The sequence below is a fragment of the Xiphophorus maculatus genome, chromosome 10, assembly GCF_002775205.1.
Source record: "Xiphophorus maculatus strain JP 163 A chromosome 10, X_maculatus-5.0-male, whole genome shotgun sequence".
In the NCBI taxonomy this organism is placed as follows: domain Eukaryota; kingdom Metazoa; phylum Chordata; class Actinopteri; order Cyprinodontiformes; family Poeciliidae; genus Xiphophorus; species Xiphophorus maculatus.
In genome coordinates this window covers 7,384,056-7,412,043 of record NC_036452.1, presented here as the reverse complement: position 1 = coordinate 7,412,043, position 27,988 = coordinate 7,384,056, and the positions used below count along the sequence as shown (strand labels likewise).

The following is a 27,988-nucleotide window of genomic DNA, read 5'->3' as shown; positions in this document are numbered from 1 at the left end:
GGGAAAAGTAAAACAAAGCTTCTCCTACTCATTTAGGGTTTTCCTAGATCAACAGGGATCTATACTCAGACCGTATTTTGTTTTAGATACACCTATTTCATTTCTCAAGCAGCTTAATGCTGCTAGACATGGTGAAGATCACTTGCTGAAGTTCAAATTGAGTTTCAGAACGAGCGACTTTTGAGGAAAAAAGAGGAAATATTCAATGAGCGGCAGCTGAGCAGACAAGAATACCTGGAGCAGCTTTTTTTAAAAAGCTTCTACTGGACTACAGAGTTTCATACCCACTAAGGTTCACTCCATCGTTTAACATAGAAAGCTCATTTTAGGTACTTTTTATCCAAATTGTTCTTCTTTTCATCATAAATTTTGAGCTCTTTCCTCACCATAACTGACCAGAGTGGTGGCTGCTGGGTGCAATTTGTATGATCGCATGTTGAGTTTTCTTCCCTTACTTGTCTGAATTTTAACTTAACTGGGAATTTTAAGATGGCTCTAGTCAGGAGTGTGAGAATAAATGAGTGATGGACTGTTTGCGTAATCCCAAAGATGTGTGGTTTGTGGGTTTTGCAAATAAAAACTTAGTAAAACAATGAACTTAAAAAATCTGTACATTCCCACAGTGAAAAGATATAGGGCATAAAAACAAGTCTTATGTACCAAATGAGGTCTACTTGTATATGTATAGTTGGTAATAAACACTATAAAACATCCCTATAAAACATTGTAGATTTGTGTTTTAGCTTCCATCACAGTTGTTTACTTGAATCTTTTTAATTATCTCCATCATTATCTTTTAGCACTACAGCTAGGTTATCGTTTAGGCTTTGTATGCCTTTTGGACTTGATCTAAAAATCGAAAATATCATACTCCAATATTGCCTTTAAAAATAAAATATAAAAAGATTTACAGATCTATTTATATGATTCAGTGTCAGCTGGCTGTCTTACTTTCCTCCCCAGCAATCTGATGTTGAAATGCTAATGAAATTGGGGCTTGGGAAGTCAGAATACACACGGCTTTGCCTTCGATGAAAACTTTCGCTGTAAACTCGACGAAGCACTCGTGCGAGGAGTTCATCTGTTATCAGAGAGCGGGATAATTGTTGAAACAGGTGTAACTGTCGAGGTGTCAGCTCGTCTCTCTCTGTGTTCTGGTCCCCAAACCAACCTCCGCCTATGACTCCATCTCGCAAGTCTTTCAGACAACCTTGGTGTGATTTCTTGACAAAAGCGCGCTCGCTCTCAAGGTGCACTCGAGAGCGGAGTAGAAAGGGACAAAGACAGAGCCTCAGAGAAGACGGGAAAAGAGATGGATCTCGTCTCTAATTATGCAAGAAAAAGAGACTTTGTGAAGATAAAGTTGGCTGACACAAGGGCACACTGAGGGACACGCTCACTTTAGGAAGATTTTTCAAAGTGGGAGGCACAAATGGTTGTTTGCGCTATAAGCTATTGCTCCTAATTGGTACAAACTTAATGAGTGCGGGGCGCTGTGTGCAGACAGATGCTTTGTGCAATGTGGCAGATTTCAGTGGCTGCACGTCTCTTTCCATCGCAGGAACATCAAGAAAAGAAGAACATTTGGCAGGTCACAAAATTATGCGAGGAAAAGGGGAAACCCAAGAAGAAGAAAAAGAAGGAGGGAAAAAAGTAAACAGTTGTTTATTTTTTTTTTTTTTAGTTAATTTATGGGTGCCTATGAAAATGTGTAGAGTTATGTGTGTGTGTGTTTAGCAGTTCTCAAGTGTTTGTCTATTTGTCGAAGCCATCGCTTCTGTTTCGGCTTTCTTGCCTCGCCAGCTCTGTGGCTCTCAATTAGCGCACCGGCCTCAGGGACCTAATTAACCAGTTCAATTAATAAATAATTTTCTTAAAAATCCCATACAAGCCATTCTGACATTTGGGAACCACTCAGGAGCTGCTGGTTAGGGGAGAAAAAGGAAGAGAAAGAGGAAGGAATGATTAGCTTGTTTGCGATCTCTGCTTATCCCCCAGGTGGCTGATGCAGGCGACACTGTGGTGTGTGTGTGTTTGTGTGTGTGTGTGGCTGCATTGAGGGGAGCAAGCTCACAGAGCTGGGCCCCACAGCAGAGGGAGGCCCCCATGACCTTTTATCGAGTGTCCAATCAATAATGTGCGAGCGTCCATCTCTTTGAGTTGCAGCCTGAGCCGGGGCTTCTGAAGGCCCGCGGCCAGCAGCAAAAAAGGATGGGAACCGGCTACACAGTGGGCAAAAGAGTCCTTGGGGGGCCAGCAGTGGAACAGAACCAACAGCCTCATGTCATTTAGTCATAATGATGTCTTCCTCTAGTTGAAAAGGCATGGGGGTGTAAAGGATGCAGGTGGGGGGTAGTGTGTCAGAGTCAGCGTCACTCCTCTTTTTGTCTGCGGTCCGTCATCGCATTCTGCAGAAACATATTCTTGCTTTTGTCCTTCGTACAATCTCATTTATCTGGTCATATGTTAAGTCAGTCTGTAATGTACAGTTGTGTTGAAAAAAAAAATCTACCAGATCAATCAGATTTTTATTTCTACCTCCTAAATCATTTTCTAGAAAGTGTAGTCGAGAAACAGAAAATCAGGAGACTCAAACGTTTTAGCATGCATGATTCTGTGGGTTTGCTGATTAATTGAAAAGGGTGAGAAAGATGGGAACTGGAGTTTAAGACTTTGACTTGTGACTTCACTTTCATGGTTGGTCTGCGACTTATGCAACTGACACAGACCGCAGCTCCAACAGCTCATCCACTGATGTTTATATTTTGATTTGAAAGGTTGATCAATAAGCTAGTGATGTCCGTAATCCATAGGTTGCTAATGATTTATTAGAATCTGCTCATGTTAGCTGTAGCTTAAAAATACGGATGTGTTTTCGACTGAAGGCCGCATTAAATGAGTTTGGAAAATATACTTTACTCTCTCTATGTGTCCAAACGATTGTCTTGTGACCTTTGAGTGAATTTTAAAAAAAACAACAACAAAAACTAAGCAAAATCGAAAGAGTTTTTAGGAATGTGTTGCTAGCTGTAATTGTTCTGTCATATCAGCTATTATTGACAATGTTACCTGCTGTCCGGAGACATAGAGAAAGTAATGCAATTCTAAAGCTTGAGGACGTTGGACACAGTTGATCAGTCATGTGAGGTAAATTTTTGCTACATCAAGATTTATTCGAGCTATTCGTCTTTTGGAAAAGCCCAAACGCACCTAAATATTTTGCAAAATTTAGGAAGTAACTTCAGATTTTGCAGTTTCCATTAACTTTTCCAAATCTACATATGAAAATTGTTGATGGAAACACCGCTTCTGACATTTTCTCACTACCAAGTCAGCAGCATCAATGCAAGGATTTTTCTTCTCTGGTACAGTTTCCTGTCTGTTGCTACATGATGAGAACAGAAGTAGTCATATCAAGAATGATGACATTTTAAATAGGGTGCATGTTTAACTCACAGTCATTAAAGCCAGAAGTTGGGTTTTGCCAGATTATAGGTGGAGCTGCAAAGCGCACATGCATCAGGTCTTCAGTGTGAGCTCATCAAAACAGACAAAGAGAAGATTTCTGGCTACACTGCAAATGAGTTACTTCGAAAATACGACTGACTATGATTACCCATCAAAACAACCACTGCAACAACTGTGGGCTTACAAAAAGTTGCTGGGAACAAAGTGCAGTTCTCTCTGACACCATGAGGAAGACGACATCATGTTGCTAGAGGAAATTAGTATTAAGGATGCCAAATTAACCCGGAACAATCCCCAGACTTTAATCCAGTAAAAGTCTGACGCTGTTATTTTCTTGAAAAGTCTAATATTTAATTTCCTCACTTTCTGTAGCGTGGTAACAAGTGTGATCACATTTCCCCATGTTTCGCTCTAGAATAAAAGGGACAGAATTCCCAATGCACTTGAGAGTAAGTAAATAAAAGCTACTATATGATGAACTTTACTCACTTTTTTTATTTCAAACAGAACCGTATATTCCCCTGTGAGCACCGTAGAACAGACGTGCTTGTTTAATTTGTCGTGTTATCTCCGAGTCCCGATATTACAGGATCTGGTTGTCAGGCACTGATGGATCTGACTTTCATTAAACACTCACCAAACAGCCTTCCAACCAACTCCATTTGCAGCCGTCTCTAAAACATGCGATTTCTGACCATGAAATGCTCTTTTAGCAGACGAACCAGACTTGAAAGATGAGCGAGAAATGATGTTTCCTTTTTGTTTTGTTTTTTTCTTATAAAAATGTCAGTGAGGAGTCAGTCACTTGCGATCAAAGCAGCAGGGACAAAAAAAGAAAACACAGCGATGATACTTGAGATTCCCATAGGCTGATTAAAGACTAAGATTAACCTGCAGGACTGTCACAAAGAGCAAAATCTGGTCCTTTTATTATTAGCTGTATTAGCTGTATTAGTATTAGCTGTTAATGCACTATAATACCGTTAACATCTGCAACACTGCAAGAAGAGACTCAGCTGAGTCATAGAAGGATAGACAAAAGACAAAGCGTTACATATACAGCAGACAAACAGAAAATACCTTGTGTAACAGCTACTGATGGCATATTTTATTTTAGTTATCATGTTGTTACTAAAATTAAATTTTGTCTGCCAAATCGTTTGTGTTTTTTTACATGAGACAGCCTGACAGTGCCTAAACATCTGATCCAACTTATCTTATTTTTGAAGTTGTATGTTGCGTTCACCCAACAAAAGCTCATTTCCTGAGTCTTCTTTTTATCAGCTGAATGATTCAGGTCAAAGCTGAGTATCCTGCTCTGAAAATGATCAAAAACCGGGCAGCTAACATCAGAAAAGCAGCTGAGGGAAAACTGAAAACTTCAGAGAAGGGATGTCCTGATCCGTTTCAAAGTATTAGCTTGTGGTCTGAATCAAAGCATGTTTAAATGAACAGTGTAGGTGTAGCTGCTTGGACTCAATTTACACCATCTGTTGTGGTTTTACCCATAGTAGTGCTTCTAGATTATTTTTATCCATCTTTGAGTGTCCTAAAAAGTGTATATTTATTATTACTAGTATAATAATTATTATTGTTATTGACAGTTAAATTATGTATTTATGTCTGTAATTTACCCGAGATTCACAATTTTATGCCTTGATAAGGTTTTCAACAGTTTTTTCAAAATATCTCTGTCGCTAATACTCAGGAGATTAAACTTTTCTTACGGTAATAAAGACTCATCTGAATGTCTCGATGATTACTAATCATGAAGCCATATCTAACGTAAAATTTTGGGTAAAGATCAGGGAAAAGTAGTTTATCAACTACTTCAATTTTTTTTTAAACTTTTCAGTCAGGTTTTAACCACAAAACTGAAACTTTATCAGTAACGGTTTCAAATCACAGATTTTAACAGTTTCACTATCCTCCTCACTGTGGATGTTTCTGAATTAAAGGTTGTGAACACATGAACACATTTGTATGTGTTCATGCCACTGCAATACAATATTAACTTCGATCCAACATTTTAACTGCGGCTGAAAATATATATATTTTTCCACGTTTCTGTTGAGGATGCACAAGCAACTCATATGTCTAAGCACTAAACATGTTCTGACAGTCTTGTACCAAGACTTAGACGACGCAAAAGTCAAATTGCTCTGACCTGTTTGTTCAAGCTAACTATCTTCAATGGAAGTCATCTTAATCACAAGTACACAGGAAGTTTTTCAGCCTATTGATTGGTAAAAGCAAGGAGAGTATGAGTTAAAAGAGGATCTGAAGGTGGGCTGACAGATGCAAGACACATGCAGGACCTCGAGACGGAGAGACTGCTTTTGTTCTCTGTCAGGTTTGACTGAGGCCTACTCCGCTCAGAGGTGACTGTTGCTCCCTCCACTGGCCTCTAACCCACCCCGGAGATCACTCCACTCAACTCCACTGCCTCCTCTTTGATGCAACCGAGGGGGGTTATTGTGTAAACATTTTGCTAGAGCATTCGAGCATCTTAATCTTCCATAAGGTGATCTTTGGAGTGGAGCAGCGCAGGGTGCCGATGTTCAGAGGAGCTCCCAGATGTAGAAAAGAAACGAAACGAAAAGAGGCAGAGGAAAAATGAAGGGAGAGGGAAAAAGAAGCAGGTTTGTGTACTTGCTAGAGTGCTGGGAGCTAGAGTTCACTACGGGGGCGTAAGTGTGTCAAGAAGAGCGCTTTTCCCCCGTCCGCAAGCCCCGGGCCCTCTCTGCAACATTAAAAAGCATAAACAGTCAATACTGAATGTAACTCAGAAAAAGAGCAAGAGAGGGAGCGTGGAAAAAAAAAAGGAAACAAGTACGAGAACGCAAGGGTGTTTCAAGCGTTACACAACACAGTGAGATCAGAGGAACAGAGGCTGGGCTATGGTGTATAGTTGCAAAGCTTTCTGATGGTGGAAGGGAGCCTCTCCAAGTGAATCATTCATTGCGGGCGGCAGGGGTGTAAATACGAAGGGGAGGGTTGAAGGAGTGCGGGATCAAGGAAATACACACCTGGTGCAAGACAGGGGTCAGATTGGACCCACTCTAAAGGAAAGGAAGCAGAAAAAGGGAGCGAGTTGTTTTGGCATGCCTCCGTTTAGACAGCAGCTCTGCTTCTGTTGGTGCGTTTGTGCAAAGCGGGACAGAATGGAGTAGGTAGAGGGGCGCATATGGTGGGAAGCTGCCTGTGCCGGTACGCATGCATGAAACACATGCCTCCCATGCCGAAGAGAGAAAAAAGGCTCGGATTGTTTGAAAAGTGAAAACACTTTGAAATATTCAACATTTTAGACTTCTTCCAGCTTCAAGATGTGAGGGTTTGTTTATCCGGGGCGCATTGTTCTCGCTCGTAAACTGCTCAAGAGTCTCAATCAGTCACTCCCCCTTTCTGTCTCTGACAGGTTTTTTTTTTTTTTTTTTTTTCAAATATCTCCCAAACACTCAACACCTGGCTGGCTGACTTTGCAGCTGAAATCAGGAGAGAAGTGTGTGCGTGTGTGTCTCAGGCTTTTTTTAATCATCCATTCAGTCAGTCGTTACATATTCAAACCAATGAATTCTTTCTCAGTAGTTTTTTCTTAATGGCAAACAGCTTCTGGGGGGCAGATTGGTGCTAAAAGACCCACGTGCATTTCTTATTTAACATCAGAAAGCATCTTGAATTACATCCTTTTGGTCCAAATCTAACCACCTTTCTGTTTGGTTAAGTTACTCAAACTTTGCATCTTTCTTCCAGCTACAAAAAAATTACATTTCTTTTGATTTTGCTACTGGAGATTTTAAGTAACATACTGGTCAGCTTGCCTGATATTGCTTTCTGTGCAGGAAACCACAACTAGCAGTCATTTCTGATGGTTGTTTCCACTGTTGCTTTTAAAAATCAAAAGTGAGCCAAAATACATCAGGTTAAGAATCGTAGAACAGCCTTAAATAAATATAAACTACTCTGAACCACAGTCAAGTGGTTCACGTTTTATTAAATGCAATACCAGCTGCTTGCACAGGCGTCCCAGTGCCGTCCGTATATGAAATCGCCCATTTCCTCGAGGATGTTTATATCAATTTGTGTCAATAAAAACTATAAAGTAAGTAAAAAATCTATTAAAAAGCACTCTACACCAAAGCAATGCAAGACTATTAGGTTGTGATGATATGCAGGAACCTGCTTGAGCTTAAGCGGAAAGTTCAAGAACCAACTTTAACCTCCTGTAACTGGGCTACCAATTATCTTCCACGTGAAACATATAGGAGAATAGGAAGAAGAATAAGTGTTTTTGCCACAAATAAGGCCCCAACTACACTTTGGTTGCATTAGTCCAATTTAATTAAATTCTGGATAGTTTGGATAAAACATTTGAGTCGTTTTGGGTGGTGTGTAATCAAACTCGGGTCTTCCTACTAACCTTGGTCTTGGCTGAGTTACAATGAACTTTGCAGTGGTTTGAATGCATATGTGAATGCCAAGTGGACCAGAGGCCGCTCCAACAGCAGGAAGCGAACTACAGTGCAGGACATTGTGGGTAAATACAACCAAAACAAATGTACATGTCTGGTGCTGGCAGGAGAAATTGCTTGTGGTCAGACGTGAGGTGAAGAAAAGGTAAAATCCTTCATGCAATATGGTTAGATAAATATATACAGGCGAATATATTTACATAGACATTTGATCTATCTAGGACTCGGAGGTTAGTTAGAGAAAATTAGTGAAGCCCTGAAGCTCTGAAGACTCAATAAAGTCCATCGTATGGAAATGGAAAGACTTTGGTACAACTGTAAACTTACTCATGACTGTCCATCAGAGAAGCAGTCAAGAGGTTCGCAGTGCACGCAACAACTAATGTAGCAAATGAACAACATGATCTAAATCAGATCAAATCTGTGGCTGGACTTCCACCCAGTCTGACCTCTGACAGCGCCTGAACTGTCTTGCAAAGAACGTACAAGAAAGACGTTAAGCTCTAATTGCTGCCATGAATTTTACAAAGCATTGACTCAAGAGATCTGAATAGAAATACCCAAAAATCTATCTATTTCAGATTTTTGTATGTAAGGAATAGAGAAATCCTGTATCAGTTTCTTTCCACTTTACATTTTTACAAAAAGCTGAACAAGATGAAATTCTTTTGAGGCGCGTCAGCCAATTAGCTTTATGAAGGTTAAAACGTGTCATTCTTTCTTTTTGCTGTATGGAACAATCTGTCAACTTAAAACCAACTTATCAAACTGTGGTTTATGTGTGCAGTTAAACTCCTCAAATGTTTGCATTTTTGCTATTAAATAATGAAAAATATTTGAGATCAAGTGAAATACATTAGATGTGACCTAAAACTTCAAATATATATATTTTTCTAAATAAACGGTGTCCCTTTTCACAAACATATTCTCCTGGTTTATGGCTAAACAAAAAGTTACTTCACTGTAAAGTCGTGTTTGAGCCACTTTGCTGCCAGAGCTTCAGATTTTAAACATTTAGAGATGGAAACAATATCTATGAAAAGTTGAAGGAAAAAAAGTGATTTCAACCCCAATGGAAAGGCCGTTTCTTTCTGTTGTCAAACAGAATGACTAAACATGCTCATTCACATGCTCCCAGGGTAGGATGTTATTAATTTATCAATGTGCACACACACACACACACACACACACTTACAATGATTGACAATGGGATAAATTTTATTTGAATATGGCTGACATGAATTATGTAACTACAGAGACTGTCGGCTTTGTTGCCTCCCTCCAGCTCTTCGCTCTTCCTCCAAGATAACATACAGCTGATAATTTACAGTAGAATGCATTGTGAAAGTATAAAGACAGATATGGCGGCAACGCTCCCACAGAGAACAAAAAGCAGAGTTCTTCTGAGCAGAAGAGGGGAGAAGGTTGGCGTCGTGGCGAAGCTGCGGTGAGGTCGGCTGGCTGACATTTTTCGACACTGGGAAAGTGATTTTTCTCAAGTTCTGCTCTGATGGTAGCAGTGTGGTTACTTAGTGGACTGGGTCAGGCCAAAGGAAGAAAAAAAAGAAAACACAACTGAGCACAAATGAAAGAAACAGAAAAAATAAGCCCAGCAACCCTCAGTATCTGATGTTGATAGCTGTGGCAAAATGTTGTCTTTGAAAGGCTTGAGGAAACAGACAATAGTATATTTTTTTTATTGTTGTTGCTGTTCTTCCAGGCGGCTAACATAATAAAAAAAAAAAAACAGTCTGATTGGTCTGAAAAAGACTGTCAAATGTCAAGCAGATATCAAACAGCAGACATGTTTTCTTTAAAAAAAAAAAAAAGAAAGAAAGATCCCGGCAGAGGAGCAGCCTAACCTTTCAGCAGGTGAGAGTAAGCCAGTCAAGCCCATCAAGAGCAACACTCGCTCTTTTCACGGCTCTGATTCACATCTATCACTGCTGACACGAGTTGCTGAAATAAAACACTTCATTCTGGCGGTATTACAGTGTATTTTTTATTTTTTTTGGTAGTTTGCGAGAGATAGGAACTGTGCAGGAAGTAATTTGACTATGAATATTCTTTAGGTTGTAGGTCTAAAATTACTTCAAGGGTTTTCTTCTTTACTCTCCCGTCTCATGTTTACATTTCCACATTGCTTGGAAAGATTTTCAAGATTGAGTCGTATTTTGGTGTTCCAGCTCTTGTCGCTGATGCCATTCTGCTCTTTCACGCTCGTACGAAAAAGCCGAGATGTCAACGTCCCTGATTTCTTCTTTTTTCCCCCCCTCCCCGAAGCGGCGAGACTTGTAGCTGCCCTTGTTTTCATGTGCTTCACTGAATCAATAATTACCGCTCAGTCACGCTGTTCAAACAAACTTCTGCACAACTTCCACATGAACTTGTAGTTCTATTCTTGATATTTATCTGATATTATTCAGAGAGAGTATTTCTGTTTCCGTTTGTGCTCATTGCAGAGGGAGGCCATGGATCAGGTTGGAACAAGACGGGATTCACTGAGACACTTCAGCAGACGGGGTGCGTCTGGAATTAAAGTTGCAATACCATGAAATCTGGCTGTGTTGGTTAATATCTACAGGAGGAAAATAATCCAAAACATTTAGAATTATATAGAAAATTCAACATATCTTTACAGTGTTGTTAATTTTGTGAGTTTTCTCCTGAACTCTAGAGATCCAAGTTTTTATTTTTCTCAGTTTAAGCTGCTAAGACTTGACTGGAAAGGTTTCTGAATCTTCCATCAATCTTACATCTTAGTCAGTTCAAATTTTCTTGCCAGGTTCTTTGCACGTTTCCACATTTATTTTGATGATTTATCTTTATTGATGAGCTCCAAGTGTACCATGGATCTGTGCCTCAGGTATCCGGATTAACCTATTTGCTAATTGTTTTTTGTTGAACGTGATTCCAAATTATTCACGGGAAAAAAAATAGCCTATTTGCAGATATTTTTCCATTGAACATATCTAAAATATTCAAAAGAAAATTCAGATTGAAGAGATGAAATACACGTGAGTAATGCCTAAAGAGTGAAGATATAGAAATGTTAAGAGATGTTATCCACCTGTAGTAACGCCAAGATGGTTTCCATTGTGGGTACTTATGCATATTAAAGGATATTTGGTGATATTAATTGTTAAAATAGGCAGATATAATAGTTGTTACTGGATGTCTCAAAATCATTTCAGTTCTGGTACATAATCCCAGCGAATAACAGAAGTCTACTTTTAGAAACTTTGGGCTTGACTCTGGACGTTTGTCGGCTTGATATTTTGAAACATAAACCAAATCATGTCTTCCATGTCCACCTCAGCTATGAAACCTAAATGCTGCAGAAAACAAATGCTGCTCTTTTCTCAAAAGTGGAACATGTGCAGCTAAATGCTGTGCAGTTAAATGCTGCACATGTTCCTCTTTCGAGGAATATGGATGATCTAGCTGGGGTTTGAAAATAGGGGCGCACCTATTAGTTTTCTGCCCAATCACGGATCACTGATATTTTAAAAGCCTGAGTTATTGGTCTGAATTTGAGGTTAATTTTTTTTTTTAATAACTTACAGGTGTTATAAGGTCACAATACACCTTCAATGTTCCAATCTTATTTTATTTAAGAACAATAAAACAATACAAACTTGTTTTACCTCAAATATAAATAAAACATTTAGAGCATTGTTACCCAAACTAAATTAACTAAACTTTAAAAAGTCACTTTCTTTAGTCTTTCATTTTTCCCGTTTAAAAAAATGTTCATAAGATTTCTACTAAGATTGGTTTTACCTGAAAATATTGGCCAACTGCCGATCACCCAAAAGAAAATCAGAACCAATCAAATTTCCAGCTGATTATTGCTGCCGTCCACCACTTTTACATTTATTATTAGTCCAGCATTGCTAAATCAAAAATCTCAATTTCCTCCTCAGCATCAAAAACTTGATGATTTTCTTTACATGTCCTCAAAGACTGGACCAGTAGATCCCTGATGTAGAGAGGAATCACTAAACATGTCTCTCTTTGTATCCTTCAACCCTGAGAAAGTTCATATAATATCTGAGTTTCCAATTGGAAAACCAACAAGAACACCCTCTGAAGTTCAAATTCCAGCTTGGAAAGTCAGAAATCGCAGAAGAATTTGAATTTAACTCCCAATATGGCTGACTGTATGTAGACGGTGGTGAAAGTTTCCAATACAAAACTATTTTCAAACTCTTTAGGGGAGTTGTATCCGGTTTAAGGAGAAGCACACATAGTCCTCTAAAATATCTATTTGTGAACATTCCTTTTCTGTTTGAACACATAAAATATTGCCACTGGAACATATTGTTAATGTAAATATTACCAAAACAAATAACTCCAACTGCATCCATTCCGGCTAAAATGCTCTAAACTCGAGTGTGACATTATTCCCAGCTCCAACATCTGAGAAAAACTCAACTAAACAAAGCAGCACAAAGTGCAATCAAATCAGTGAAACGGTGGGTTTTACGCAAACTATTTAGGTTGAATTTTTCAGATTTAGCGTGACATAATGTTACTGCGATATGAAGATTTAAAAGGTTTTGTACGCATCGTTATCAGGGGATGCCAACAACCTTTCTGTGTCTGTGTATATAAAAATGCTTTTTCTGTGTGTAATTTTCTATAATTTGCTGTTTATACAAACTGTTTCTGAGATGTCGTGTTGAGATAGTATGTGAGCAGTGAATCATCAAGAGCAGGGAACAAAGCTGGGGGAAAATATCAACTTCCTGCCCGCCTTTCTCCACCTCAAGATTAATCTAATTTGGTCTTTATTGAGAGATGGATAGCAGCAGTTTTGTTTTATTTATGTATGTTTTCTTTCCCTTTTTTTTCCCCTCCCTGCTCCCTTCCTTTGTTGCTTCTCCTCGGCTCCCTCTGACAAAAGACAGCCAGCCTGCCAAGCCCGGTGTTGCTCTGGGACGGAGCTGTCAATCACTCCTGACGGCACCCTGACAACATGTACGTTAAAATTTCAAACGGGACTCAAAGGCGGCGCGTGACAGCCGAGCCTTTGAAAGTGGCTGTAGCGCTCGGCGACAGCCAGAGGAGCGCGGATGGAAAACAAACTAGAAAACAACAGTGCGGAGGGAGAAAAGGAAAGAAAGTCTGATACACAGAGAGGGGAAAAAAATAACAAAAGTTAAAAGCAAAACAGTGAAGAATGTGGGTCTTGATATGATGGAAACTGGCATTAGTTTCTCCCTCAGTGGATCATTGTTTTTTAATTTGGTTAAAATCCCTCCTGACAGACGCTCTCGGTCTTCCGGGGACGCTGCAGAGGGCCCATCCGGGGACGGCGGCACCTCAGAGGGCCTCGCTCACATCTACCAAGGCCCCCCTTATGCATCTCGCTATCACATCCTCAAACAGAAAACAACTGTGCACCAATCTTAGCATACCTGATTGAATCTTGAGCATCTCTTTATTGCTTCACAATTGGTTCCCAGGAGAAATGGAAAGCAGATGGCATGAATCTAACATGTTCTGCTTTAAATATCATTAAAGAAAACGGACAGCTCAATTTAGATTCCTATACTGCAAGCCTGAAAGCAAACATATGCCATATGAGCACAATGTGCACACATTAGCTTATAGATCAGAGCACCAGCACCTTTTCAACACGGCTAAACAAGCAGCCCTGCACAAAGGCCCAGGCTGTGAACAACCCTATGGTGGAACTACCATCTCTGCAGTCCTGCAGTTTCTGCTCCAATCATTCAGTCAGCATCTACATAAGCAGTTCAAAAACACACTCTCTGGATTTGAAACTGCTACAAAGCCAGATTATTGTCTGTTTGGTACTTTGTTCGACCATGCCGGCTGTGTGTGTGCTCGCCGAAGTTTGTTTGAAACAAGCTCTCCTAAAAAAACAACTCTGACACTACAGCATGCGCCCGCAGCTACACTGCGCGTTGTGGACGAGCAGCATGAGAGCTGCTGCTGGGACACAGGTCGTGACAGCCTGTTTAGTGATTTGTTTTTTCTTTTTTTTTTTTTTTTCCAACTCCTCCCTGTGGTAAAGCTTTGTCGAACCGCTGATAGGCGTCAGAACAAACACGAGATGTGGCAGTGGCACACAAAGAGGCTGAGCCGCGTGAAATTGTGCCATTGTACGGCTCGTGTCTACATACATAAGAGTCCGAGCTCACGTCCAAACATATGCAAGCAAGCAGACGCGCGTACGAGCTGCTGAGAGCTTTAACAGTTGTGGAAAGAACTTGAAAGAGAAACCCTGCAGACAGAAAAAGCTCTGGCTTCTAGTGCCCTCTAGTGCATGGAGCTGAGCCAGTGTGAGTTTACTTCTGTATTCATATTCTGTTCTTTTTTTTAATTATAATTTGATTTTTTTTGTGTGTGTGTGTTTTAACAATCATGTCACATTTTCATTTTCTTTCATCAATTTTTTTTTTTTTATTCCAGTAGACCAAATGATGCCAAAGACTATTTTATGTCAGGCTGACATTTTCACAAACTGAATTTAGACGTTGGAAAATACACCTATATTTAATTTATACTTTATTTTACAACTTTATTGTCTATTGTTAACTTTTACATATTTTCTCTCTTTTAGTTCACAGACTGTGGTTTTTATTCTCATGTTTTTTGTATTCATGATATTTTAAAATGTGCCTTTTACATAAAATTGCTATGGGATGATGTGGAACTACTGGATGATTTTTATATTGGTGACATGGCTTATCACCCAGGGCATCATTCTACATGAGGGCAGCACAAGCACCTGGAAAAGAAGCCTGGGCTGTATTTAATCACCCATAGGTTAAAATAAAACTAAAAAAACACCGGTCAAACCCGAGCTGGAGGTTTCCGCACTGAAGAAATATCTGTGAAACTGCACAATATTTTCACTGCTTTGAGACATAAAGATTATATTCAACTGAGTGTGAAAGTGGGCATATTTAAACTAGCTAAACCAGGTGCAACACAATGTTTCAAAAGTGTGCATATTTATATAATTAATGTCACATAAATCTAAGTGCAAATTTCATGAGCATGTTTGAATACCTAATTGTAAAAATCACAATTGTTCCTCCATTCTGCCACATGGAATTAAATCTTCATGAAATTTAAAACTGGGAAGCTAAAATTAGATTTTAGTTCTGATGTTTTTTGTTCTCTGTAGTTTCTACACACTTAGAATATGTATTTGTCTTTATTGCTTTCAAATATGAAATAAAACCTGCCTCTACAACATAAATATAATTTTAAAATCAACAGTTTTTGTTTTGTTTTATTTTAATGACAATAAAGTTATGAAACTACATACATCTTAGTGTTATTTTCACACTTTGGACTAATAAAGAAAGCATTTAAAAACATTTAAAGAACATTTGAATAAGAGTTGAAGCATTTCTTGATATTTTTTAAAATACTTTGTAAATCAGTTTAAAAGCAACTACACATAGCAAAATAATCTAACGACCAATCAGAAGCAAATCAAGGGGATCAACATTGAAATAATATTGAATGAAATTTTTATGCAACATCTCCCTAAAAAGTTTTTTTGGGAAACATTAAAACCACTTAGGAAAAGAAAATGACTAAAAACGAGAAGTAAAATCCAATGTAATGCAGACTGAAATCTGCACCCTGTGCTGATGCAGTTCAACATATTTAGGTCGAGTGGAGTTTGTGGCTCTGAGCAGCAGCTGGGTCCTCCGGTGTGAGGACCCCAATGTGGTCCTAATTCACTTTAATAAAGAAGGCTTTTTGTAGCCATATACTTTTTGTGCATGCACGATGGAAGTAGCAGAGGTGGGATTTGAGAGGCACCTCAAAGCTCTGATTATCCTGAGTGTCCCTGCCCAATAATGTTACCTGCTGGGACAGCAGCACTGCTCCTCTAAATAAATTGCAAGTGGCCTTGGGCAATGAGAGGAACCTTCCTTTGATCTGCCTGACTGCCAACGAGGAAAATGTGCAGGCAGTCAATCAAGCTCTTAAGGCTTCGCAACAATGGAGCAAAACCTGGTTTATTATTTATTTTTTAAATTGATGCGTTTCATTATCACAAGGTGTCTACTTGGTGGGGTGGCAGGGGCCGCGGAGGGAAGGGGAGCGACATGATCAATAATTGATATGCGGTGTGAAAGAGCTGATTTGCCGCCTCTCCTCTGGTGCACTTGTCACTAGCTGTTGTCAGAACACATTTGCTTTGATGACAAATTTGAAGAAGTGAACAACAGCATCAGATCTTATTATGAATTTAGGGAGCGCGTGAAAGGCAGGGGCCTCCTCTCGCAGCGGCTCTGTTTGTTCAGGAGGGCGCTCTGGAGGAATGACTACCAAGCGCTGGGGGTGAGTTACAGTCTTGTAAGCGCGGAGATGAGAGGAGGGGGTTGAACTTTTTTGTCATGTGTCAGTAAACAGCGTGACTTGTTTGAAAGGCACCTGGATTACAGGGTGAAAAAGTTGCTCTTTAAACCTTTAAAGCTTCGGGGTGTGGGAGATACGCCATGTCAAAACAGAGCGTGGAGATGAGGAGTGAGAGCAGCTGAAAGCCATCACTCCCCACCACCACCACCACCACCATCCTCCTGGGTGTTCATCTGCTGAGAGAAGAAGAAGTTGTCCTGCTTTTTTAACAGAGTTTGGGTCATGCTGCATGGTGGAGAATTTGAAATAGATTCAGAGCAGTAGAAAAAAAAAAGACTTGGATGACTCCAAACTGTACAAAATGTCCTAATATGACATATTTAGCATAATCAGATATTGACATATGTTGTAGAAAAATATTAAATTCTTGTTTAGAGTCTGTTAAGAATAACAAAATTATTCCAAATGATAGAACAATGAGAGTTGTTTAGATTTATTTAAATCATTTTCTTCAAAGTAAAAACTTGACAAAGATTTCCTCAATATTTGGTGTAATTACCGTTTTAACTGCATAGCATGGGTCAAGCATTCTCAAGTATTTAGCTGAAATTCTGGCCCATTTCTCCTGACAGAAATGCTTTCAGTACCACCTTGCTCACACCCCTGAAATGTTCTTTGGTATAGAAATCAGGATTTTGTTTAGGCCCCTCCATTTTATTTTGTTGTCATTAATTCAGCTTTAATCTTAGGATCACGGTCTTCATGGCTGACATCTTGAGATGCTACATAAACATTTCCACATTAATCTCTTTACTCATGGTGTCATCTAGTTCACGAAGTGCACCAGTCCCTCCTGCAGCAAAACACCCTCACAACATGATTCTACCTTTCCTGTACGTCCCTCTATTTTTGCTCAACATAATAATAGCCATTATGGACAAATATTTATGTGTTTTAGTTTCATCAGCTCACAGGACATTAAGGTCTTTTGCTTTTATCTGGTGTTTTATGTTGCTTTAAGAGTAATGGCTTTTTCCTATGAGAACGGCTTTCCAGCTAATGCTTTTACAACAAGTACTGACACATTTTTGCTTTTGTTCTGGGGTTGACGCAAACATTTCAAACCAAAACATGTTCATAATTGTTTGAAATTTGAAATTACTTGTGTCTGATTCACAGTCAGATTGTATAGTGTATGTACATTTCTTGTTTCAGCTGTATGTACAGAGAGTGTCTTACGAAAGTATTAAAGGCCCTTTGGGTTTTTCATTTTGAGTGACATGAAGAGGACACGTGATTTAAGCAATTAAAAAGTTGTAAATTGAAGCATGTATATGTATTAATCTTTACTGTTTTACCTTAAATAAAATCCACCTAATCTATTTATAAAATGTGACTGAAGTAATGATAAAATTCACTTATTGAATGGGTGATATTATATATTTTCCAGGCACATAGTGCCATTTTACAGCACAATCAAATAACAATGTCAACTTCAGTTGTTATAAAAATGCTGTATGTATCAAACATAACTTAAAAGAAATCTGACTTTGCAATTTGATGCCTTAAAATTGGGTCTCTGTCTCTTTAAGAAGCTCCTGCTCTTTCAGCTCGTCATCAAAAAATGCTTTTCTATTATACCGTTTACAACCATTGTTAGGAGTGTTGTGCTGGGAAGTAGTTTAATGATAAGCCCCTTTTAATCTAATAAAATTAATTTGTAACCAGGTGTAATGTAAATGGTTTCCCTGGCAACCATAGCTACGATGAATCTTTAATTGCCAATAACTGTTTCAGGGTTAAGAAGCTAACAAGCAAGCTTATTTGGACTGTTGCCATTAAACTAGAGACACCAGTGAAAATATTTCAGATTTCAGAGAAAAGCAGCGAAATAGCCCTTTAATTTAGTACTGAAACATCATTAGCCCCATGCCAGTGCAAATCTCAAGCACTGAACAAGCAGTTTAGCAACATAAAACTAATTTGGGGCGTAGCTTTCTTTGTTTGCTTGTTTTTCTCCAATTCTTGTGCCACCCGGATGTTTTAAAGAACCTCCACAGAACGTAACCTATTATGAGAAAGAAAAGGAAAAATGTGATGGTAAAGGTATTTTACAATAATATATCTCTCAAAAATAAGATACACTTAAAATAATTATAGATTGTATTTTCTTTAAATACTTTTTTTATGACATGGTCTGTACTTTGTTTAAATATTTTCTCATGGCGTGTTCTGAGTGCAAATCTAACAAAACTTTTAAAATAAACCCAGATGAGAAACTGTTCAACAAAAAAACTCAAGAGAAAGTGAGAAAAAAAAAACACATCAACAATTCAACATAATTGACAGCTGCATCCATTTGCTCCGTCCAATCCCTCCGTCTCCACTCTGTTCTTCCAACACCATTTCCTCTTTTAATTATCCCCCCCACACAAAAAAAGAAAAGATGGAGAACATCAGACACATCACGGTAAATCCCGGGCCTGGCACGGCCTCATAGTGGCTCCCGCGTCTGGCAGTCCCGATAGAGCCTGCGCGCTGGCAGCGACAAGAGAAGTAGAGGGTCGCCTGGAGATTTTCTGACGGGAAGAATTGAGAGGATGATCTCTCGGCAAAACAGAGAGGTCCTCATTCTCCTCCCGGCGTGGGAGGCTTTTTTTTTTTTGGCAAAGCACTTTCTCATCATACCACATTTTCAGCTACCAGATTAGCCAGCTCTCAGGAGCAAAACTCACACACAGACTCCCTTGTTTACACCTCGGTACCATAATGTTTTTTGTAATGACTGTTCTGTAAAAGGGCACGTTGCAGGCACTGCAATCGCGGCTGCTCTCCTATCTCCCTGCACAACATTTTAGAGGTGAGACCTATTGTATATAGCTGGGACAGAGAAAGCATGATTTAGATTAAGGGAATGGGAAGTCTTTCATATTGAAAGAAGTCTCCTCTGACCTGAAATGTGGTTTTTACTGAGTGAATTCCACATTCTAATTACACATCACCCAGCCCAATGGATTTTTCTCTGGCAGGCTGGATGTTTCCACTCTGATTACTTTTTGTCAAAGTTTCTCCTCTCTCGGTGGGGCGCACATCAATCACCGGTTCCACAGGCTAACCGTGGCATCATCTCCCACGCGATTACACCCAATTCACATTGAGCTCCTCGGACACAGTGGAGCTACAAATAGCCCATTGCTCTGTTTCCCCCCTTACCCTTTTCCCTCTCTTCCATCATCCTGAGATGAAGAGTGGAAAGCTCCCGCAGCGGGTGGCTTTCTTCTCCTCCTGAGGGGAACTGAGAAAGCAGGCGAGGGCCTCTGTGATGTCAGTTTCCCTTCAGGGTGGGGAGGAGACGTCTTGTAGCGCAGCTAAAGATGATCGCTTGAGATCCTGAGAAACAAGGCTCCCCTTTCCCCTGGAAGCTGCAGGAGCATAGTGGGAGTCGGGGTGAGCTGACGCTCCTCCATGATGCAAATTACAACAATGACAGTGGTAAATGTGGCAATCGGTTCCTCTTGAACAAACTTTTAGTATTTTTTTTTTCTCTGTGAAAATGTTGAAGGTCAGGAGAGTTCAGCTTTAAGAGGAAATATTTTCAACTGAAAGTACCAGAGCTCAGGGTGGCCCAAAGTTAACTAAGGCCCTAAGCAGAATTTGATTTAGAGTAACATCATCCACCAGCCACCACAAACTTCATTTTGTCTTACTTTTAAAAGCAGGAGGTGGGTCAACAATAAATACCTGAATTAACTGCTTATCACATCAGCCATTTTCGATTGTTCATTTTAAATATTTAGCAATTAGTATAAAATATTTTGGCAGAGGAAAGTCAATAGTAAGCTTTAAGGTATTCAGAGAAAACCGTTAGTGGAATAACAAATAATAATAAAGAAAAAATTAAGTTAATTTGAAAGAATACCTTAGAATAATACAGCACTTTCTTTTACAAATAAAGCTTATTTACGTTTTTTGTTGTGAGGAGAAACCAATATTGGATCAGAAATTCTTGTCTCATCACTTTGAAGACTGTTTTAACTCAAGGTTTTTCTGTCTATCGTCTGGTTTTCCTCTGCCTTAAATTAAATAATAGCGGAAATGGGAAGATTTAAGTAATTTTTCCAGTCCCCTTTATCTTTTTTATTATTTAAGCTTATCTGGTGTTCATGATGGAGTACAGCTCCAGGCTCCAGCTGCGCCAGTCTCTCAGCGTCATCCTTGGATTCAGTCGGACTCATCAAAATGAATGCCAGACTCTCCTGCTTCTGGAAACTTCACTCTCTCACCTGTAGAAATCTCATGAAGTGGTAACACTCATTAGATGGCATTGTGACCACCGACAGTAAGAAAAGAGGGGATTTAGTAAATTTTTTTGCCCAGAGTAGATTTCACAGACCCTCAAATTTGGAGTTAGCCAGTTATTTATGGATTTTGTCAATGAAACTCCATATCAGAATAAACTCCTACCACTGTCCTCACCATCATATCTAAAATGCATTTTGGCACAATGTCTTTGGCTAGTATTTGTAATGCAGCCAATCCTGTATATTTAGATTTATATTCATATTTTATACTGTATTTTATTTTATTCTGGAGTAACCTCACAACATTGGAAGCTCAAAACACTGTCCTGAGCCGTATGCAACGAAATTTCGTTCTGTATACACCCTGTGCATGCAAAATGACAATAAAGTCAGTCTAAGTCTAAGTCTAGAGCAGGATTCCCATTGTTAAGCGCTGATTGGCTGAACCACAAAAGCAGCGGTAAAGAAAACTGTGGAAGTTAGTTTCTGCTGTTGTGTCAAGACAGTTTACTCTAGTTATGCATATTGAGGTATATTTAGTGTTTTAGCTATTAAAGTATGTATTTTTATGAATTTTTAGGGCTCTTTGGAGCCCCCTTCTGGCTTGGATGCCCTGAGTAGCAGATTATTTCACTTATCCATCAGACTGACTGTCAGAGCATCGAGCAAGTTCAACTTTTTTGTAATACTGTTTCCCTCTTGTGAGTTGTATTTCACATTTGATAAAAATGATGAAGAAAATCCTTAATTTATGAACATATGAAAAATGTAAATATTTGTTCTTAATAGATTCTGATAGAACATTTCATTCCAAAGTAAACCTTTGCTCCAGAAACTCGCAAAACAAAACAAAACATCCCATTTGATCATCTACTACAATTACGTCGCACAGCGTGATGAAAGGATATCAATGAACTACTTATGTCACAAGAAAAGAGCAACACTTCATACATGAAACCAGCTGAAGCCATATGGGAGTTTGGGGAGGATCAGTGATCAAAAGAGCATGAAGCTTATCAACACTGTTTCTCAACATTTAAGCAGTGTCATAGCTTTGGAAATACAGCCAGGAAAGCTGTGGTTTTGCCCAGGAACATAATGGTTGTGTTTGTCTTCATACGCTGTGAAAAGCCAGTAAAGTGTAGATGGAGCCGGTGGGGGTGCGCAGGGTCTTTATCACGATGAAAGGCTAAAAGATGGGACTGACCTTTCTGGCACCAGCTGGGCTTTGGGAGCACAATGCACGGCAGCAACTCTTTCTGGCATTTTCCCCCTTCAGCTCTGGGCTACACTTACAAGCCAAACACTTACAAGCCAAACACTCAAGTCCAAACATCTATCATTTTGCGCAAAGACTCAAACACACTGATGCCCCGAACTCCCTCCTTTTTTATATCACAGAGGCGCTCACACACCACAAAGTTCTGTATATCTGCAAACAGACCAGTCCCGTCTGGCATCACAGTGCAACTGCAGGCTATGGAAGCAGAAAAGCGAGAGTGGATCACTGCAGATTACATCAACGCAGAACTTCACTCGGCCCACAGAATCATCACCACTTTCCTTCAACAGAAGCTAAGCAACACTTAGGCTTTCATCCAGAACACTTCAGTAAACCGTCTCTTTGTAGTCATTTGAGCTGTAAATGTTTACAGTTTTCCATCTAAGAAAACCTTAAAACAAAAAGTCAGACCTAGTTTGGTGAGTGGGCCTCAAAAAATCACCTGTACACCTCAAATGCTTTGTTTCTGGGGGGCCACATAACCAAAGGGCTTTGTGTGACATTTCAAAAGGAAGCATCACACGGTGGAACAAGGGTCATGCAAACACAGAATAACACTTGTGTGCTGTTCATTTTTTTGTTTTTCTTTTTGACGACGGGGAGGTTGCCAATTCTATAGGTAAACTCTAGCAGACAGGAGGTAAGTTAACCCTGGGCTCACACACAAAGGAAACAGTGGTCGACATCTGAAAAGGTAAAGAGTAGTAGTCCCTGACGCGACAAAGGCCTCATGGTCAGCAGGAGAGTATAAAAGGACCTGTAGGTGAGCGCAGGGCTACGGTGCAAAAACATCCACAGTCCTTCAGCCATGGGAAAGGTATGAGCTCCTCCTGCAGCAAGGAACCAGCCAGGGCAAAAAAGCAGAAAAGGAAAAACGTATTCTGTGTTGGAGTAACAGAAACTAAAAAAGGGAGAAAAGTTACCAACTATAGGATTCCAGTCATTGTTCTCTTTTGCCATTTTGTACTTTTGCGATTTTTAGTCTTAGCTGTAAAAAGTTGTAGTCTGGCAGCAATGGAAACTATTTCAGAATTTTTAAAAAAAAATGCAATTAAGTTTAATTATGAGTGAAGTTTGAGAACATTTCTGATTTCTTTTCACAGAAATTGTTAAAAAAAAAAAATACTCAACTTCAAAATGCACTGACATGCAATGGTTAAGTACAGCGATATAAAATGGTTTGTTTTTGTGTACAAAACTGAGGAAGGTTGGGTATGAAGTAGGAACTTAAATATGTTTTTCCAGGTAGTAAAAGACTGACCTAAAGTCCAGACTGAATGAATATGAAAATATACACAGAATAAACAACTTTTAACCCATCGAGCAATAAAATTTCAGTTCAAATGGGCAGCACTGTATAAATTTGAGTTGAGATGCTTGACTTCCTCTCTTTAGATTGTGTTTTACGAAGGCCGAAACTACATGGGCCGCCACTGGGAGTGCAGCAGTGACTGCATGGACACCTTCCGGCACTTCAACTGCTGCAACTCCATGCGTGTCAGCGGCGGCCACTGGGTGGCCTACGAGAAGCCTCACTACATGGGCTACCAGTACATCCTCGGCCCTGGCGACTACCCGGATTACCACTCCTGGATGGGCTTCAACAGCTGCATCCGCTCCTGCCAGATGTTCCCCCCCGTAAGTTTATCAGTGGCACCCCGCTCCCCAACCAGCTCACTGACACCTCGCACATAAAAAAGCTGCTTTAGAAATACAGTACATGTCACTCACTAGCACAGGTCATAGTTTAAAAGGTTTCTGCTTAGAAATCCAGTTAGGTATTGTAAGAATAGGATGTGCGCTAACCCCTAAATCGGGGATGTCAAACTCATTTTTGTTTTGGGCCCAATCAAGATCATGGATGCTCTTATAGGGCTGGTTGTGCCAGAATGCATCAATAAAACCAGTTCACAAACTGTTAATTTATCAACAAATTCTTAAAATTAAATAATATTATTTAGCATCTTTTCAGTCCCTCCAGGATTTCATGTTTCTTTTTGTGATTTTTTGCAATAAAAATCAAAGTATAAAGCTATGGCAGACCGGATTTGAGTTTGACACATGTGCCATAAAGGTAGATTTGTAAAAGTTCTTCCACGGATGCGCGGACATTAAAACAGCATAATAATCAAACTCTGATGTCTTTCACTTGCAGTATAGAGGATCCTACAAGATGAGGCTTTACAACAGGCCCGAGATGATGGGGCACATGATGGAGTTCATGGATGACTGCCCCAACGTGTATGAGCGCTTCCATCACCGAGACATCTACTCCTGCAACATCATGGAGGGCTACTGGACCTTCTACGAGCATCCCAACTATAGAGGACGGCAGTACTTCATGCGCCCAGGAATGTACAGGTCCTGCGGGGACTGGGGCGGCTTCAACCCCATGATTGGCTCTTTCAGGAGGATGAGGACTAACATGTAAAACTCCACCCATGCAATCATCAAATGAACAATAAACATGTAACTCTAAAACAATGCCTTTTCTTTTGGTGGTATTATTTGAAGAAGTTTATGCAATCACAAAATCATGCATTTCTGGCATTCATGCAGATACTGCAACTCTTACTGAGGACCTCAGGGGAAAAAATGCAGTTGTACAGTATTTTTCTATAGACGGGCAGAGCTTTGACAGAGACAAAGCAGCTGCTGCCGCTTACCATTCCTATAGTGTCCTACCTTGTATAGAGCGTACTGTGCTGACACGACAAAGCTTTGTGTCAAGCTCACAAAGGCCTGATCCCAGCAGGATCTATAAAGAGGACTGGTCAGAAGCTTTGCACCCGATCTGGTCTGAACTTAACTGAACAAAGTCACAATGGGCAAGGTAAGCTTGAGTTTTTAAGTTCGGTAGAGTTACTGAAATCAAATACTTGATTTGTAGTTTGTGGCTTAGAGTAATCACAAGTGAAATGAAATTGCGGATATATATACCGATCAATAAGTTTGGAATAGGAAAAGCTGCAATGTAAACTATCAATACATAAAGTAAAAGAATGGAAATTAAAATGCAAAAGCAAGTAGCAAAATACCTGTTTCTACTTTTGGGGATTGTATTAAATATAAGTTTCTTATTTTCAATTCAGAATCAGACTTTTATTCTCCATTTAATTGGATCTTTGATTTTCTATTCAACTTTCCTTCAGGCACTTCATGTACTAATTTTTATTCACCTGCCAGTCTTTTCAAAACTTTACGACTTGCAGTCATAAAAAAATTTCAATAATCAACCTGATTTTTCAAACTTGAATCAGAATAGTACAGGTTTAAAAATCATTCAGTGAAGACAACCTATCCACCTACTGCTAAAGGACATGACTAAAATCTTTCTCCCTTTTTCACAAAGTACTGTAGAAGTAAACTTAGAATTTTGTTGAAAAGATTAAATCAATTCAGTGAAATATCAGATTCTTTACATGGAATGATTATGAATGACAGGAAATACAACCTTTTAATCTGCATGAATTACTGCAGTGGTATGGCGTGGCGTCGCATGGCGTCACGTGGCATTATGGTGGGTGATGTAGTGTGACGTTGTGTTGCATGGCGGTGATCTGTAGTATTCAAGAACCCCAGATTGCTTTCATAGCACCCTTAATCACATGTTTTGTGGTCTGATGACTCTGGTCTTTCTCTTGAAAATACCGTATTACCTACCAAGTCTTGGAAACTTGATATCCAAACAAGATGAAATATTTACTTTTATCTTAAAATTGGGCTTCAGACCATAAAGTCAGACGTACGCCAACCCTGCAGTTCTCGCTGTTGCATTGCACATGCCACACTTTTTCCTTACACTCCACTTTCCATTAATGCCCTTAGTACGCTCTGTGAAGAGTCTGGGGGGGGTTTGGCATTGATTGTTTGTGGATGGTGTCATGACTAATGTATAACTTCTAGTTCAGCAGTCTTTCCCTTGACTGTGTAGGAAATATATTTCTGTATTTAGCAATATTTAGATTTATTGAGGAAACTGAACTTTTGGTTTTCATTATAAATAAGGGAAAATAATTGCATGCGTGAGATATATCATTGTTTGTGCGTTGAGTCTGTATGGGCTTCACTTTTTTTCCTTCAAATTGCTGAAATACTTTAGGTGTAAGGGGATACTTTAATTATTGAGATGTTCCTGTACTTTTAACTGTTGACACTCATTGGGTAGGACAGAACAGATCACTGCGTTTCAGCCAGCGGTAGATTCTTCATTATTAGTGATCCTAAAAATAGAAAACAAAAACAATGTCAGTGATAAGCACTGATGAGTTTAACCCTTTAGAATTTGCAGTTTCCAACACATATTTCTTATGAAATGCTTCATCGACTGTTTATTGGTCTTGGAGTTCCAATCCCAGCCTCCTTCGGTTCTGCGATGCCAAATTTATTGGTATTTTATGAACAACCAGAGACAGCTTGGAGAATGGTGGTGATACTTTAATGACCGACTGTCTTTCGAATGCAGATTATCTTCTATGAAGACAGGAACTTCCAGGGCCGTAACTATGAGTGCAGCACCGACTGCCCTGAGATGCAAAGCTTCTTTAGCCGCTGCAACTCCATAAAGGTCGACAGTGGCTGTTGGGTGGCCTACGAGAAGCCCAACTACTCTGGCTACCAGTACATGCTGCACAAGGGAGAGTATCCCGACTACCAGCGTTGGGCCGGGTTCAACGACTGCATCCGCTCATGCCGTATGGTGCCTCCTGTGAGTTTTTAATAGCTACTCAATCCTTTACTCAGTAAAGTTTTCTCTAATCGTGCAGCACTGAAACTGTCACACTTTCCTCTGCAGTACAAGGGCAACTACAGGATGAAGATCTTTGAGCGTTCTGACTTTGCCGGACAAAATCTAGAGCTGGTGGAAGACTGCCCAGATCTCAACGAGCGCTTCCACACCCGTGACATCTCCTCTGCCAACGTCATGGAGGGCTACTGGATGCTGCACGAACACACCAACTACAGGGGGCGCCAGTACTTCTTGCGTCCAGGAGAGTACAGAAGGCACAGCGAGTGGGGAAGCACCAGCGCCACCTTCGGCTCTCTGAGACGTGTCACAGAGATCAACTGATTTATAGTTCATTTTTCTTTTTTTACCCCCTCTGAGCCCCTCTCTTTAACCCTTCCCCCTTTTGTTTCTCAGGTGCCAGCTCTGTTGGAGCGTGGTCTCAGCTGTGTGGTCTCCAAACCTGCAGTCAAACACTTTAATGATGGAGATTTGATCTATCTGAGGTGGCCTTTTGGCTTTGCTTGGTCGCTTTACATTGAAGTTGTTCTCCAACTCAGTGCTCAAACAAAGCTCACACAGAATATTAATCTTTTTCACTTTGGTTGTCCCATCGTGAAAAAGATTTTGCCCGCAGGTCCTGAACCTTCTGTCCTACTGAAATCACAATAAATGAAAACTTGATGAAAATCAACAAAAGGGACTTTTCAATTTTTCGTTCACCATCACAGCTGTCATTGTCAGATGATCTTCTCTTAAACTTTAAAAGCAAATGTGGATGCAAACATAAAGAGTAACCATTGAGGTCCTTGGAAGAACGAGAGTTTGCAATTGTCTACAGTGTCATTACGCAAACACAGAGAGAAATTATCAAGGAAACAGAAGCTTATTCTTTGAAGTTTGCTCTTAAAGACAAGAAGAAGAGAATCTGAGGATGGGCATGTTGGAGTCTTTATGAGATCACATGGTACAGAGTGAGAGCTTCGGGTCCATGAAAGTTGCCCGTGTTAGATCAACATCACAAGACCAGTGCCAATTCAAAGAGCCAGAGTCAAAGTGGCCTGTTATTAGCCCCAAGCATCAAGCTCTCTCAGAACAAAAAACAAAACCCCATCCACATCCTCCGCTCATGCATTTTTCATCACACCCAGATACTGAGCCCTTTCAGAAATAAATATCAATTATTGAAATTGTTAATTAGACGGCGCGTAATTGGAGAAGATACACATGAATAAGTAACTTTGACCATTAATTATTGATTTGAAAAATTTGAAGCCCAGCAGGAAAAGCATTTGAGCGCCTTAAGATCAAGCTAAACAAGTAATATGAGTTTTGGCCTTGAGTAATGTTCAATTAAAGGAGTGCAGTGATTTGCCGATGG

The 27,988-nt window shown here is 39.8% G+C and overlaps 2 protein-coding genes across 2 annotated transcripts; both read left to right on the top strand.

Annotated features, from left to right (window-relative positions):
- The first annotated feature begins 22,655 nt into the window (after positions 1-22,655).
- Positions 22,656-24,365, top strand: LOC102219185 (gamma-crystallin M2-like). The gene is made up of 3 exons (XM_005794745.2): positions 22,656-22,698; positions 23,277-23,519; positions 24,037-24,365. The coding sequence occupies exons 1-3, from the start codon at positions 22,690-22,692 to the stop codon at positions 24,310-24,312; spliced, it is 528 nt and encodes a 175-aa protein (XP_005794802.1). The 5' UTR covers positions 22,656-22,689; the 3' UTR covers positions 24,313-24,365.
- A 291-nt stretch (positions 24,366-24,656) lies between these two features.
- On the top strand, positions 24,657-27,306 carry LOC102216459 (gamma-crystallin M2-like). The gene is made up of 3 exons (XM_005794559.2): positions 24,657-24,714; positions 26,347-26,589; positions 26,677-27,306. The coding sequence occupies exons 1-3, from the start codon at positions 24,706-24,708 to the stop codon at positions 26,950-26,952; spliced, it is 528 nt and encodes a 175-aa protein (XP_005794616.1). The 5' UTR covers positions 24,657-24,705; the 3' UTR covers positions 26,953-27,306.
- The last annotated feature ends 682 nt before the right edge of the window (positions 27,307-27,988 follow it).

Excerpts from the sequence above, each read along its gene's own strand:
- LOC102219185 (XM_005794745.2), top strand. Across the intron at positions 23,520-24,036 it reads CCTGCCAGATGTTCCCCCCC|TATAGAGGATCCTACAAGAT; the intron begins GTAAGTTTATCA and ends TTTCACTTGCAG.
- LOC102216459 (XM_005794559.2), top strand. Across the intron at positions 26,590-26,676 it reads CATGCCGTATGGTGCCTCCT|TACAAGGGCAACTACAGGAT; the intron begins GTGAGTTTTTAA and ends TTTCCTCTGCAG.